The 16,794-nt window shown below is 43.6% G+C and overlaps 1 protein-coding gene across 1 annotated transcript in view; it reads left to right on the forward strand.

Moving 5' to 3' along the window:
* The window catches only part of nrg3b (neuregulin 3b), a 428,509-nt gene that overhangs the window by 405,315 nt on the left and 6,400 nt on the right, over positions 1–16,794 (forward strand). Inside the window, exons 7-8 of the mRNA XM_029714064.1 lie at positions 8,318–8,433; positions 13,455–13,610. Of these exons, the coding sequence (XP_029569924.1) occupies positions 8,318–8,433; positions 13,455–13,610 (272 nt within the window). The remainder of the gene's footprint in view (positions 1–8,317; positions 8,434–13,454; positions 13,611–16,794) is intronic.

Below are 16,794 nucleotides of genomic sequence, written 5' to 3' on the forward strand. Positions count from 1 at the left end.
GTTCAGCTTACTTTGGCCTACTCACAGAAACAGGAATGGAAGAGCTTTTACCATTCAAACAAATGTTTCTGTCGAACATGTATCCCACCTTCATTACCTACTTGGGCCCTGCCGCCCACGTTGGCTTGCCTATCTTACAACTCAGAGAGCTTGCAAGCACAGCTTTTGAGGCATCAAAAGTTCACAACGCTAAGAGCCCTGACCACTCGGTTTTGAAGTTTAACCAGGAGCACTCACTCCAGTTAGAGGGTGCATTATCAGGTATTGGAGCGTCGAGAGATGACGCACAACAACAGTTTCTACCACGAAACCATGATTCCAATAACCTCCGCGGTCGAAATAACTGTAAAGTACGTAGCCATCAACATGACTACCGCTACAATCGACCCGTTCGCTGCGTTCCTGCACCCAACCCACAAAAAGTGTCAGAGCACAAGGGTAACAAAGGGTTGAAGGACGATCAAAACGTAGACCAATGTTCTCCAGAAGTCCCACTATGGGAAGAACTTAAGCGAGAACAATTTGAGAAAAGGGTAAAAGATAAGTCACAAGGACTAGACGGGGAATTACCGGACACCAGGTCCGCAGGAATTAACACCCATAGCAAGGACGTTAAAGTTCAAATTTCTTCCGCTCTCATTCAAGACCCTATCCAGGGCCCGCTTGATCAAGAAACAAGCCCCCGGGCTTTGTCTATAGACTCTGATACAAAAGTTGCGAAGATAAAGGTCAAACGCTTCGTTAAAGCCAAGCCCCCTCAAAATCGGAAAAGTCAATCTGCTTCCATCTTGAACAGACATGGCACATCACGTCGTTGCGAACGACCACTCCACTTTGTGGGGAATATGTCCACTAACCACGAATCTAAACGGCCATACCTGGAAACAGTCCTGGAGGACTGCTTAGCTTGTCATGCACTAATTGATTCGGGTGCGACAATATCACTCATCTCTCAAACATTGTTTGATGATCTAAAAAGGGCTTTGAAGCCAACTAAACGTTGGTTAACGATGCGACACTAAACTTCGAGGGGTCACTCAGACTACCTCGCCTCTCACATTGAGAGTCATGCTGAAACTACACTTCCAGGACGTATCGCTCGTTCACCCTGTGTATGTTACCAGCCTCGAAACTGTAACCTTCCTACTTGGAGCAGACTTGATGGATCGGTTACTCCCATTGATGGATTGGAAAACCAACCAGGTATGGTCACAGGCCACAGTGCCTTCTCCACTGACCACACTGTCTTCCCCTAACGCTAGCTGCAACGCAGTCCTTCACGAGGGGTATCTGTCGAAAGCACCCCTTGGGAAAAAGACGTTTAGAAACCTCTTGGTACAAAATCCGATCCATGGAGATATTACGATATCTCGACACATTCCATCAGCCAACCTGATTGACCATTCTTTTCATGATTTCGAGCCAGCTGTCTCTGTGAATAAGCAACTTCCCTCCTCCTTGCAGTCGTGCAATACGGTAGTTGAGATGAACTTCTCTTGCCCTTTGGACACTTCTGCAAGTACTGCGGCCGTCCCTGCAAGAAAAACATCGATGCGCAGAGTATACTCTGCTTCCGATGATACACCTTCCGCTTTGTTGGGGACTGTCACCCCTTACATTGACACTAATGGCGTCAGTCCAGCAACTGACCCGATGACTCCCACTGGTGAAACACTTTGCAATATCACAGACCGATATCCTCGTCTCAGTTCGCAGGTAATGAAGAGGTTGCCACACGCGGACGCGGTGGGGACTGACATGCCTCGACAGCCACTGAGCGTTTTGAAGCACAAACACCAGGAGATTTGGTTGAAAGGTTACCGCCATTCTCATAACAACGCGGCCGCTGAAAGCTCGTACGTAGGGTCCGATCTTCTTGTTTGCGCATTGGGCACCAACACCACCCGCTGGTGGGGGGGTCCCGAGGCACAAAGGGGGGGAATAGTAGCCCAGACCCATGATGAGCCTCATCGAGGCCGGTGGGGGGGTCAAGACTACGGACAACACCGTACGAGGCCGCCAGAGCATAAATCAAATCTAGTTGTAAACTCTCCTATGAGAACAGTGAGGAGCAGACAGGCCCCTAGACGGGGATTATCTTAGAACACATCTAAGATAGTAATGAGGTGTACCACACTGGTCGTAAAGGAAGTCCAGTGGACTTGTCCACCTCCAAAACAAATGGCATCAATAATCATTCTTTGCCATGTGTAGGTTCAACTACAATACAACTAGTAAAATGCTCCAATCATGTGTTCCGGTAGATAATATTTCAGAATAAATCGGTAGGATAACTGGTCCCCTTGAGTACCAGTACCAATACTAGCAACAGTCAGTCCAGCTACAATCAGTAAGAAGGTTAGAGATTTAACCAATCAAATTACCATCGACAACAGCGACATAGGAGTCACTCAGAGTGCAACACGTGGAGGGGAATCTCCAGTGCACTCTTCCAATGGTTAACACACATGCCACTAATAAATAGGACCCTCCATTCAGGAGGAAAATTATTAGAAGTCATGAACCATGATCACACCACGTATGACTGGTCCAATACTTAAAGAGTACTTCCGTCGTGAGGTTAGCTCCTCCGTGGATAACATAGCTATGAAATAGACTTCATACCTATCGCCACTACAAAAGTGGAAGAAACAGTGACTTGTAGAAAAACTACTACAGACTCCCTTGACACCAATTCTGACTGACCTCCAGGCATTGACCTGAAAATTACCTGACTACGTCAGACTCATTCTGAACAAGTTGTAATCTGCCCGGATACTTGGTTTTCTTCCCTTGACATGCGCGCTTGTGTAAGCAGAAGCGCACATGCACAACGGAACATCCAATTAGGATTTATGCTAGGACCACTTAAGGGCCCAAGCAATATACCAGCCTTAGTAAAGTTGAACATTTACTTCTAGGCCTTTGACTCTACAGCACTCACCAGTTTTCTTCCCAGAAGTCCATAGGTCATCCCTGTAGACTGCCCAAAACTAGTGCATTACAGCTGTAGACTTATCATATAGTTATCAACTTAGGATAGCGCCTAAGCAACACACCAAGTAGGAAAAACCCTAGATATGGCATTAGAGACAATGCCATGATAATCATTTTGCCAGAACATTGGACGTATATAGAATACAGTCCAATTAGATGATTTTTTTTTTTGTGTGAGAACTATATATATATATATATTTTTTTTTGTTGTTTTGTTTATGCTTTCATTCCTTTTCGGTTCAGTTCCTTTGATGCATAGGAAGTGATAGAGCCATAAACAAAGTCCCCATACTACCATCACTTAGCGCCACAACGCCGCTCATTGGGGAATGAATGTAATCATATATATTTCATGAGTGTGTGTGCGTTGTTAACATCTGCCTAAGTTACTGCCCAGATCTTCCAGTCTGGACGACGGGTCCGGAACGGCGACCCCAAATCCGGACACCCACAACCTATCCTTGTGGCGGCATGCCCGCTGTCAGAGAGACTACCAAGGTAAACCACCAGAGGGGGGGACCGCAACGGCGATCAACAACCAGGACATCCCCTGGCCCTCCCTGGGGTACTTTACAGCTTCCAGGGAACCTACCAAGGTACGCCACTAGAGGAGACCGCATCGGCGATCACCAACCGGACCTCAACTGCCCATCCTTGTGGTGGACGGCTCCGCTTTCAGAGAGCCTACCAAGTTCAACCACCAGAGAGGACTGCAACGATGATCTACCAATGGGACATCACGTGGTCATGATTTTATGTTGATTTGTAACTTGCAGGATAAACAAGATCCAAACCACCAGGGGGGGTATGTCATGACGTTGGCCTCTTTGGGTACAGGAAGGACAGTTGACCCCCTCCCCTTTGTACCATCACCCAACCTACCTTCCCCCCCAACCCAGGGTTGTAAAAATTCCAAGAGGAGAATCTACTACAACATGTTTCATAGAGAGACAAAGGAAATTCTTCCAACTCATAGAATTGGAGAACCTAGCGACATGTGTGTTCTGGAGAAGATATGGAAGATTGATGAAGACTCCAGCTACGAACTGATCCGCTTGGTACAATTTTGTGATACTCAGAAGCGACAATATAGCCATATTACCCTAAAACGGTCTACAGGATAGCCTCAGCGATGAGACTGAATCCACATGGGTGTATACAATGTATTATTAAGGATAAAGCTATTTGTAATACATTGAGATGCTATGTACTGATGTTAATGTGATAGAATTATATTTCTGTAACCAAGTCTAGCTCAGTCATAGGCACGCCCCCAGGGACACATACAGGACCAGGCGTCATTTGACAAGCCTGTTCTCTGGGTACTATAAAAGACCCCCTGATTTACATTTCTACAGACCAGGCCTACACTCCATTGCGAGTTGGCTCATAGGTTTGACCATCCAAGTACTCTACTGAAAGTGAACTATACCACGTGGTTAACTTTTACTATCGAGACCGACAGAATAAGAACAAGTCTTTGATATTAATTATTAGTCTGCAGCTAAGTAAATTATATCATCGAACGCGAAGACCAACCACATCCATTCTATGACGACATTCATGAATGTCGCTCTGACAGATCCATTCTAACCGAGAGAGAGAGAGAACGCTGACAAACTCTCCATCAGAACAAAACTCTCCAACAAGAATCCCGACGACACATGAGCGTAAATATATATTGATTGCAAAGGTTCCCGAATGAGTGAGCCTTCAATTGGCAATTGTTAATATTAATGAACTCTGTGTAACTTCTCAGCTTACCGTTTTATGACCCATTGTCTAACAGACCAGCCATGCTTGTTAGCCAGTAGGGCAGATTCCCCTACCAATCCTGTGTGACGATAATTACTGTTTGTATGTTTTCTGTTAATTACTTAGTGTAGTAAATAAATGATTTTAAGACAATTGATGTATGGATGATTTTAGTAAAGACTGGGTTCGTGCAGATAACCAAGAATTACAACTTTCATGATGAGACTGAAACAACATACGGGTTAAGATTGACTGCTATCGATGTAAAATATTACTAAGTATTTTAAGAGTTTATTCAGAGGATAACAGCTCTATAAACGTTCTTCTGTGGTGCCCCGACTTTCTAGTTAATTACATTTACATGATTAGCTTAATCAGGTAATATCAATTACAGAGAAATAATTTTATAAGTTAGCATGTCATATCACTTAATCCGGCATAGCCAAAGACACGAAAGTAAGTTGTCCGTGTCTGTAGATTAATCTGTTTGTCTTTTTTTTGTCGGGTTAGAGTTCTTTTGTGAGGTCATCGGATCTTTCCATGATGGAGTATGTTGTTCCTCCATAGCGTAAAGCTGTTGGTACTCATCGATTTCCCTCAGGATCTCCTTAGTATCCAGGTTGGCTCTTTACTGCAACCAGTTGTTTTTCAAAAGTTTTTAATGTGTCTTTCCCACGACGACGACGACCGGTGTCTGTAGTACAGCCACCTAGCACTGTTTTTGGCAACCAAGAGGCTGTGAGTTCAAATCCAGGCTGAGGTTCAGTCCAAAGTGTGTTCACAGTAAATCCTTTTACTGTAATACATACCCTTTAAAATGACAATAACTTACTGGTTCCTGAGTTGCTACGTACATATTGGCACCCTAAAAAATATTGTCACTTTTACAAAATAATTCCCTAATTGTTCTAAAATAAGTAAAACGATACAAAATCATTTTGATCCTGTCACGGCCGTCGTTCAAATGAGACCAAGGTGCAGCGGAGGATGTGTTCATCTTCAGGAATTGATTAAAGAAAGAACACGTTAGATAAAAACAAGAAACCGACAGCCAAACAGTCCTGTCAGGTGCAAACACTAAACAGAAACAATTACCCACAAAACCCAAAGGAAAAACATGCTCCTTATGTGTGACTCCCAATCAGCAACAACGAGCTTCAGCTGTGCCTGATTGGGAGCCACACATGGCCCAAAACAAAGAAATACAAAAACATAGAGAAAGGAACATAGAACGCCCACCCAATGTAACACCCTGGCCTAACCAAAATAAAGAACAAAAAACCCCTCTCTATGGCCAGGGCGTTACAGATCCCAACTTGTAATTTGATTTTCAACATTGCAGAACCAATTTTATTTCTGTAAACGTAAGGTATTCATTTTCATTTATATAATAAAGACAAATGGTATGGACAAAATGATTGGTAGTTGGCTGCACAGCCTTTGGCTAAGATAACTGCCAACAAAATCTTATTGTAGCCATCAATAAGATTGGTGCACATTTCTACTTGCAATGTGGCCAACACTTCAATGTTTGATTCAGGTTTAACCCTAACCCTCACCCTAACCCTGCTGATTTCATGGTGAACATAGGAAGGCCCCATTGCTGAATGAGACACAAGAAAGCCTGATTGAACTATAAAAATAATAAACAAGCCTAAATCCAAGGGAAAATGTTCTGTGGACCAATGAAACAAAATTAGAGCTCTTTGGCAATACAGATTAGCGTTGTGGTTACTGACGACCAAATGAAGCATTCAATGAAAATTACAATCAAACATAGGGGAGGATTGACAATGCTGTGGGGTTGCTTTGCTGTCTCTGGTACTGAGGGCCTTGAACGCGTGTAAGGCATCATGAAATTAACAGATTATTAGGTGTTTTGGAGTCCAATGTTCAACCCAGTGTCCAAAAACTGGGTCTCCATTGAAGGTTGTGGATCTGCTCTGGAGTGGCCAGTGAAGAGTCAAAATCTGAATCACATCCAAAACTTATGGCGAGATCTGAAAACAGTTGGTGGAGGGCACCCCTTAAACATTGAAGAATTAGAGCAGTTTGATGCTAGAAAACGGGTCAAATTGCCAGAAGAACGGTGCAGCAAGCTCATTGATCGTTATAAGAAGCGTTTGTCTTTAGTTATCTTGGCCAAAGGCTGTGCAACTAAGTACTAGCTCCGGGGTGCCAATAATTTTGTCCAAGCCATTTGTCTTTATTTTCTAAATAAAAATGGGTGATAATAAATCATATTTATTGACCTTCTGAACCTCTCTGTGGATATTTTGGGCAGGGTGAACCTGTTACTGAAGCTCCTACTGTGTTGCATTAGAGTGCTGTGGAGTGGGTGTGCGTCATTGTCCATGATCATGTGTGTTTTAGCTTGTAGACTTCTATGAACATGCCATGCATTGACTCTAGACTGCACTTCCTTTCTTTATGATTTTGTCCCCAAAAATAATGTCATTTTTTTCTCTCTTTTTAAAAAGAATAGGGAATATATTTGGCCGCACCTGTATATACTGTATATGTCAATAAAAACACAAACAACAACAAAAACTAAAATGTGACAGATTGTTTAAGAGAGGAGGTGCCACAACTGGCAATTACAGAAGTCTACAGCAAAACGTTTTATCTCATAGTTTTATGACATCCTGGTCATGTTTGCACCGACAGACTCCTGTGACACCGGTTGCAATCCTGCCTTCTCATGTCACATTCCTCTTAAGTCCATTCCCCCCAGCCAAGTTTGTGAGGGTGGTCAAAATGATCAAATTTCCCTGCGCCGGAGGAGAACAAGCTGTAACAGGTCCCTAAGGGAGTCAAGGGTGTAAAGGGAGAGAAGAGTGAGTGAGCTTATCAGCAATGAGAGCTCTGAAAAAATCCACAAATGTGACCCTATTCACTAGTGCAATACCCTATTCACTGTGCATGATATAAGTAGGGAATAGGTTGCAATTTGAGACACAACCTAAGTCACATCCAATCGCTTTAATAATGCACCGTAAGGATGAAGACTGACAAACATAAGAACTTTAGTCACTGGAATAACACTACTATCTGCTGTTATTCTCTGTGTTCATGGGGCTTTGGGGCATCGCACTGCGCCTTGCGTGCGTCAAGGATCCCAGTAAAGGGGCCCTTGTGAGATAATGGTTCTAATTTTGATAGAGGAAAAAATAGATAATTGAGGCGAAATTCTTTAGGAATCCATTAATGTTATCTTGTCTGGGATTAATTCCTGGCCTGTAGAAAGTCGTGGGAGAGCCGCCATGGAGTGTAATCAGAAAGTGTTGACTTAATCTGTAGTTTAATTAAAGGGACTCTGCCTGGGCTGGGAGGGCCATATATCACGGGGGAACATCTCCTACATTGACTCAGGACTATTGTGGCTGCTTCTGCTGAGTGTCTATCGTGTTATCTTTGGCTATCGTGTATGTGGGCTTGTGTGCGTACGTGTATTCATTATGTTTGTATATGTCCACAAACTGTATGGGGTCCTAATATCTACTTTCCAATTTCCAATTTTCCTCAAATCATGTCCTTATTTGTCCTTTGTTTTCTTTCACTGCAGTGCTGCAAATCTCATGGGTCCTCTCCTCCTGAAGGGGACAGCAGTCTGCCAGCTGGCGCACCCACAGCAGCTCCACCTATTCTCAACAGACCACTCTCCAAAGGGAAACGCTTCAGGTACTTGTACAGTAGAAATTCTTCTCTCGTTCTTCCCCCACCTCTAGTTTAAATGGGCCGCTCCAGTTACAGAAGTGGATGCAGCCAGGTAAGACATTTAATCAACCCCAAAATGGCACAATATGTTATTGCAAAAAAAAAACAGTGCTTTCATGGAATGTAAAAAAGATTTATGGTAATTGTAATTGGTAATAAACACGTATTTAGGCTCCGTTGCAAAGCACAAAGGCCCTTATCTGCATCAAAAGCAGTCTGAATCGGGACATTTCCGTTTGATTTACAGTTTTACGAAGTTAGCGGCTAGCATGAAAATCACACTGATGGCTTCACAACAGATGGGGAAATGTAAACTCAGCAAAAAAAGAAATGTCCTCTCACTGTCAACAGCATTTATTTTCAGCAAACTTAACATGTGTAAATATTTGTATGAACATAAATAAATACAACAACTGAGACATAAACTGAACAAGTTCCACAGACATGTGACTAACAGAAATTGAATAATGTGTCCCTGAACAAAAGGGGGGTCAAAATCAAAAGTAACAGTCAGTATCTGGTGTGGCCACCAGCTGCATTAAGTACTGCAGTGCATCTCCTCCTCATGAAGTGCACCAGATTTGCCAGTTCTTGCTGTGAGATGTACCCCACTCTTCCACCAAGGCACCTGCAAGTTCCCGGACACTTCTGGGGGGAATGGCCCTAGCCCTCACCCTCCGATCCAACAGGTCCCAGACGTGCTCAATGCGAGTGAGATCCGGGCTCTTCGCTGGCCATGGCAGAACACTAACATTCCTGTCTTGCAGGAAATCATGCACAGAACGAGCAGTGTGGCTGGTGGCATTGTCATGCTAGAGGGTCATGTCAGGATAAGCCTGGAGGAAGGGTAACACATGAGGGAGGAGGGATGTCTTCCCTGTAATGCACAGGATTGAGATGGCCTGCAATGATAACAAGCTCAGTCCGATGATGCTGTGACACACCGTCCCAGATCATGACGGACCCTCCACCTCCAAATCGATCCCGCTCCAGAGTACAGGCCTCGGTGTAACGCTCATTCCTTTGACGATAAACGCGAATCCGACCATCTGGTCCAGCGACGGTGGGTTTGTGCCCATAGGCGACGTTGTTGCCGGTGATGTCGGGTGAGGACCTGCCTTACAACAGGCCTACAAGCCCTCAGTCCAGCCTCTCTTGGCCTATTGCGGACAGTCTGAGCACTGATGGAGGGATTGTGCATTCCTGGTGTAACTCGGGCAGTTGTTGTTGCCATCCTGTACCTGTCCCACAGGTGTGATGTTCGGATGTACCGATCCTGTGCAGGTGTTGTTACACCTGGTCTGCCACTGCGAGGATGATCAGCTGTCCGTCCTGTCTCCCTGTAGCGCTGTCTTAGGCGTCTCACAGTACGGACATTGCAATTTATTGCCCTTGCCACATCTGCAGTCCTCATGCCTCCTTGCAGCATGCCTAAGGCACGTTCACATACATGAGCAGGGACCCTGGGCATCTTTTTTTTGGTGTTTTTCAGAGTCAGTAGAAAAGCTAAGTTTTCATAACTGTGACCTTAATTGCCTACCGTCTGTAAGCTGTTAGTGTCTTAACGACCGTTCCACAAGTGCATGTTCATTAATTGTTTATGATTCATTGAACAAGCATGGGAAACAGTGTTTAAACCCTTTACAATGAAGATCTGTGAAGTTATTTGGATTTTTACAAATTATTTTTGAAAGACAGGGTCCTGAAAAAGGGACGTTTCCTTTTTTGCTGAGTTTATATTTGTATATTCAAATAAGATTGCAATTGCAATAGATCTTGGTATATGATGTGTTCATGTGCCATGTATTTCTTTATAGTTTCCTGTTTCTGATATCCAAGATGGCATAACAGTCAGGCGTCTTTGTCTTCGTTTTGTTGTTTCCCGTGTATGTATCTTTTTTTCTTCTTATATATTTCGTATATATTTTTTTCTATTTTTTAACCTCAACTTCAACATACTCTCCTGCAACCCGCCTCACCCAATGTGGTATGGAGCTGCTATTTTCTTTACTTTAGAACCGGAACCCCCAACAGCAGCAAACTAGCTACTAGCTAGTAGTCAGCTAGCCACTGCTAGCGGTCATCAGCTAACCTTTATCCCGGTCAACTCCTGCCAGTCTGCACAGCGCGATTCAAGTGCTCATCTGCTAGCGATTCAAGTGCCCATCTGCTATCCTGCTAGCCGTGGCCTGCTAGCTGTCTAGAGCATATCGGACTGTTAGGTGAATAATTCCATCAGCCAATTTCTTGGGCTACAATAAATATTTTGCCAAGTGGCCTGGACCCTTTTACTGCTTACACGGAGCCCTGCCGATCCATCATGACTGGTCTGCCGACATAACTGCCCGTGGGAGCTACAACAGACTATTCTGTCGCGACGTCCCCCTAAGGCCATTCTGCTAGCCTGCTAACCCTGGCCCACTAGCTGTCTGAATCGGTGTGTCTCCAGCCCGTCTAGCTACTCACTGGACCCTATGATTACTCGGCTATGCATGCCTTTCCCTAATGTCAAAATGCCTTGTCCATCTCTGTTTTGGTTAGTGATTATTGTCTTATTTCACTGTAGAGCCTCCAGCCCTGTTCAATATGCCTTAGCTCGCCCTTTTGTTCCACCTCCCACACATGCGGTGAACTCACCTGGTTTAAATGGTGTCTCTAGAGACAATACCTCTCTCATTGTCACTCAATGCCTAGGTTTACCTCAACTGTATTCACATCCTACTATACCCTTGTCTGTACATTATGCCTTGAATCTATTCTTCCGTGCCCAGAAACCTGCTCCTTTTACTCTCTGTTCTGAATGCACTAGACAACCAATTCTTATAGCCTTTACCCATACCCTTATCCTACTCCCCCTCTGTTCCGCTGGTGATGTAGAGGTTAATCCAGGCCCTGCAGCGCCTAGCTCCACTCCCATTCCCCAGGCGCTCTCATTTGTTGACTTCTGTAACCGTAAAAGCCTTGGTTTCATGCATGTTAACATTAGAAGCCTCCTCCCTAAGTGTGTTTTATTCACTGCTTTAGCACACTCCGCCAACCCGGATGTCCTAGCCGTGTCTGAATCCTGGCTTAGGAAGGCCACCAAAAATCCTGAAATTTCCATCCCTAACTATAACATTTTCAGACAAGATAGAACTGCCAAAGGGGGCGGAGTTGCAATCTACTGCAGAGAGAACCTGCAGAGTTCTGTCATACTATCCAGGTCTGTGCCCAAACAATTCGAGCTTCTACTTTAAAAAATCCACCTTCCCAGAAACAAGTCTCTCACTCACCATTACCGCTTGCTATAGACCACCTTCTGTCCCCAGCTGTGCCCAGCTGTGCCCTGGACACCATATGTGAACTGATTGCCCCCCATCTTTCTTCAGAGCTTGTGCTGTTAGGTGACCTAAACTGGGACATGCTTAACACCCCGGCCGTCCTACAATCTAAACTAGATGCTCTCAATCTCACACAAATTATCAATGAACCTACCATGTACAACCCCAAATCCGTAAACACAGGCACCCTCATAGATCATCCTGACCAACCTGCCCTCCAAATACACCTCTGCTGTCTTAGCGATCACTGCCTCATTGCCTGCGTCCTCCGTAAAACACTTCAGCGAGCAGGCCTTTCTAATCGACCTGGCCCGAGTATCCTCGAAGAATATTGACCTCATTCCGTCAGTAGAGGATGCCTGGTTATTCTTTAAAAGTGCTTTCCTCACCATCTTAAATAAGCATGCCCCTTTCAAAAAATGTAGAACCAGGAACAGATATAGCCCTTGGTTCACTCCAGACCTGACTGCCCTTGACCAGCACAAAAACATCCTGTGGCCTACTGCATTAGCATCAAATAGCCCCCGCGATATGCAACTTTTCAGGGAAGTTAGGAACCAATATACACAGGCAGTTAGGAAAGCAAAGGCTAGCTTTTTCAAAAATAAATTTGCATCTTGTAGCTCAAACTCCAAAAGGTTCTGGGACACTGTAAAGTCCATGGAGAATTAGAGCACCTCCTCCCAGCTGCCCACTGCACTGAGGAAAGGGAAACACTGTCACCACCGATAAATCCACGATAATTGAGAATTTCAATAAGCATTCTTCTACGGCTGGCCATGCTTTCCACCTGGCTACCCCTATCCCGGTCAACGGCCCTGCACCCCCCACAGCAACTTGCCCAAGCCTCCCCACTTCTCCTTCACCCAAATCCAGATAGCTGATGTTCTGAAAAAGTTGCAAAATAAGGTCCCCTACAAATCAGACGGGCTAGACAATCTATAAGTCTTTGCTAGGTAAAGCCCCTCCTTATCTCAGCTCACTGGTCACCATGGCAGCACCCACCCGTAGCATGCGCTCCAGCAGGTATATTTCACTGGCCCCCCAAAGCAAATTCCTCCCTCACTAATTTTAATCACCAGCTGTCAGAGCAGCTCACAGATCACTGCACCTGTACATAGCCCATCTTTAAATAGCCCATCCAACTACCGCTTCCCCATACTGTTATTTATTTATTTTTGCTCCTTTGCACCCCAGTATCTCTACTTGCACATTCATCTTCTGCACATCTATGACTCCAGTGTTTAATTGCTAATTGTAATTGCTTTGGCCTATTTATTGCCTATTTATTGCCTTACCTCCCTAATCTTACCTCATATGCACACACTGTATATAGACTTTTCTATTGTGTTATTGACTGTACGTTTGTTTATTCCATGTGTAACTCTGTGTTGTTGTTTGTGTTGCACTGGTTTGCTTTATCTTGGCCAGGTCGCAGTTGTAAATGAGAACTTGTTCTCAACTGGCCTACCTAGTTAAATAAAGGTGAAATAAAAAAAAAAAAATAATATTGCTATAGAGAAACTACAGTGTGGGTACTACAGTGTGGCCCTTTAAGCATCTATAACCACTGACCCAATTGTTATCCATTTGTGACCCTTTTCAATATTTTGACCAATGTTTTCTGTTTCTGTCTTACATATACTTTAACATGGCTCGTCCCAGGAGTAGCTCCCTGTCCCTCAGTCCAGTCCAAAGACACTGGGACACTCATCACATGAGGACCCCGCCCATCTCTCGAGGACCAAGGGTTGCTGGCCCCGCATATAAGCACCTGGAGAAGGTGGAGTCTACAGAGATGGAGGCAGAGTCTTTAAGAGGGTAAGCATCTGGATGTTCTGCTTCCCTTTGAAATTGAATGAGGACAGTGTTGACGGCAAGGTTGTTTGTCTTGATAAGTCAGGTTGAATAATGTGCTTTGAAATATACTGAACAAAAATATAAATGCAACATGCAACAATTTAGATTTGACTGAGATACAGTTCATATAAGGAAATCAGTCAATTGAAATAAATGTATTAGGCCGTAATCTATGGATTTCACATGACTAGGAATACATATATGCCTCTGTTGGTCACAGATACCGTAAAGAAAAATGTAAGGGCGGGGATCAGAAAACCAGTCAGTATTTGGTGTATTTGTATTTATTATGGATCCCCACTAGCTGCTGTCAAGGCAGCTCCTCTTCTTGGGGTCCAGCAAAAATAAGGCAGTTTATACCATTTTAAAAACATGAAAATACATTCACAGATTTCACAGCACACTGTGTGACCACCAGTTACCTCATGCAGCGCAACACATCTCCTTCGTATAGAGTTGGTCAGGCTGTTGATTGTGGCCTGTGGAATGTTGTCCCACTCCTCTTCAATGGCTGTGTGAAGTTGGTGGGAACTGGAACATGCTGTCCTACACGTCGATCCAGAGCATCCCAAACATGCTCAATGGGTGACATGTCTGGTGAGTGTGCAGGCCATGGAAGAACTGGGACATTTTCAGCATCCAGGAATTGTGTGCAGATCCTTGCAACATGGGGCTGTGCATTATCATGCAGAAACATGAGGTGATGGCGGCGGATGAATGGCACAATGGGCCTCAGGATCTTGACATGGTATCTCTGTGCATTCAAATTGCCATTGATAAAATGCAATTGTGTTCGTTGTCCGTAGCTTATGCCTATCCTTACCATAACCCCACCGCCACCATGGGTACTCTGTTCCCAACGTTGACAACAGCAAAACGCTCGCTCACACAGCGCCATACACGTGGTCTGTGTTTCTGAGGCCAGTTAGACGTTCTTCCCTATTCTCTAAAATGACATTGGAAGTGGCTTATGGTAGAGAAATGAACATTAAATTCTCTGGCAACAACTCTGGTGGACATTCTTGCATTCATAATGCCAATTGCACGCTCCTTCAAAACTTGAGACATTGAGTTGTGTGACAAAACTGCACATTTTAGAGTAGCTTTTCGTTGTGCCCAGCATAAGGTGCACCTGTGTAATGATCATGCCGTTTACTCAGCTTCTTGATATGCTACACCTGTCAGGTGGATGAATTATCTTGGAAAAGGAGAAATGCTCTCTTACAGATATGTAAATAAATTTGTGAACCAAATTTTAGAGAAATACACTTTTTGTGTGTCTGGAACATTTCTGGGATTTTTTATTTCAGCTCATGAAACATTGGACCAACATTTTGCATGTTGCGTTTATATTTTTGTTCAGTATAATATAATATAAATATAAATATTCTGTTTACCTTGAACTAACTTGAGCAAAATTAACTTAAATGACTTAAAGCTGCAAAATGTAACTTTATGGGCTACCCAACAAAATTCACATAGAAATGTGAGTTATAGATTTGTCTTTCTCATTGAAATCAAGTCTAAGGAATGGTAGATCTGGTCTATTGCTATTTCTATGATTCTATGAAGTTTCATTTTTGTATCATTTACTTTTGGTTTTGTACACAGCTGAAAATACAATATTTGTGGTTAAGAAAATATATTTCACAGTGGTTTAGATGGTATAATGATTCTCTACACTACACTTGCTTGTTTTGTCAAACATACAGGAGTTAGGCAAACTATTAGAATTTTAGCAACCAGGCAAAGGCGGAGTGATTTTTGCATAGTGCATTTTTAACACAATTAGGTTTAAATACTTCCAAAGTATTACCTTGGTAAATTATTTGTAACTCAAAGATGGTCTATGAAGTGCTAGATAGATAGTAAAATAGGGAAAAGTTTAAAGTGCAACCATGCTTGTATATTCTTCCCTTTATTCTGAATATCGAGAAACCTATTCCTTGCTGTAGCGCTATTCCACATTTGTCATCATTGCCTTTCCAAACACTGCGTCGGTGGTGCAAAATATAGTCACTCCTTTGCAGCAGATATTCAGCACATGCCAAGCCATAAGCATTAACCATGACTCTGCACTATTGGCCCTGTCTTCAGAATGCATTCAGTCTGGGATATTGACAACACAGCGTCTTAACAGTTAGCTCTGTGTGTGATTTAAATGCCCGCCGATATTGTAAACACATTCTAATGCTGCTTACTGGCAGCGATTGAAGAAAGCATCTCAGCCATTCAACTGCAATGAGAAGTCCAAAATGAGATTGAATAGACCAGTCAACATGAGACGAAATCCCGCTGGCACTTTCTTCGCAGAGGAGTATGCTTCAAATGTTCTCACAAGACGGTGGGCACCTGATGCAGCATTATGAGGACATGATTAGGGAGCAACCCTAGAGAGCGGGTCAGTGGTGTCAAAATAATTGATTGATTATGCTTTAGAAAGAATAAGAATAGAGGAGATACTCAACTGTACTGTACTGATTGTCAATTTTTGTGAGAAACCCCTTCCACACACACACAGGCACATGTTAAGAGGCTTCAGTGGTTAAGTGCCTTGCTCAAGGGCACAATGGGAGGAGATGGTACCTGGGATCAGAGTGATGCATCAGAAGTTGAGGCTTGACACTGTCTCCATTATGACAATATATTATTTATTGTAAATCCAAGGTTAGAAAAAAAAACTAGATGTTTCGGTCAGAGACCTTCATTAGACAGATCTCTTTGAACACGAAACCCCCTTTTATGGGATCCAAGAGCAGCCAGCCCTCCGGTGGCCAGTTCACTTCCCACCTTATTGGGAACAATTTATTCTAAAGTTCAGTGTTTCCTTTTAGAAAATCTATGTTAAAATGTGAATTGACACATTCCACCACACGTTACTACAGTACAATGCACCCAATTGCAAGGTATGGGACCAATCATACTAATCATGACCAATCATGCTAATGCTGATTGAAAAACTGAGAAAGGGAAAGCAAGCTATGATACCCTGATTCAACTGCTGAAGTTAGCAAATGAGGCAATTTAGTGAGTGTGAAGGAATGACGGCAGCGTTCAAAGCGCTAAATGACATCAAACTGTAGCCTCAGCAACTTTGTGCACGTCCGCTATTGTGTTAAATTTGACATACCAAACGATACAGCTG

This window comes from Salmo trutta, chromosome 2, assembly GCF_901001165.1.
Source record: "Salmo trutta chromosome 2, fSalTru1.1, whole genome shotgun sequence".
In the NCBI taxonomy this organism is placed as follows: domain Eukaryota; kingdom Metazoa; phylum Chordata; class Actinopteri; order Salmoniformes; family Salmonidae; genus Salmo; species Salmo trutta.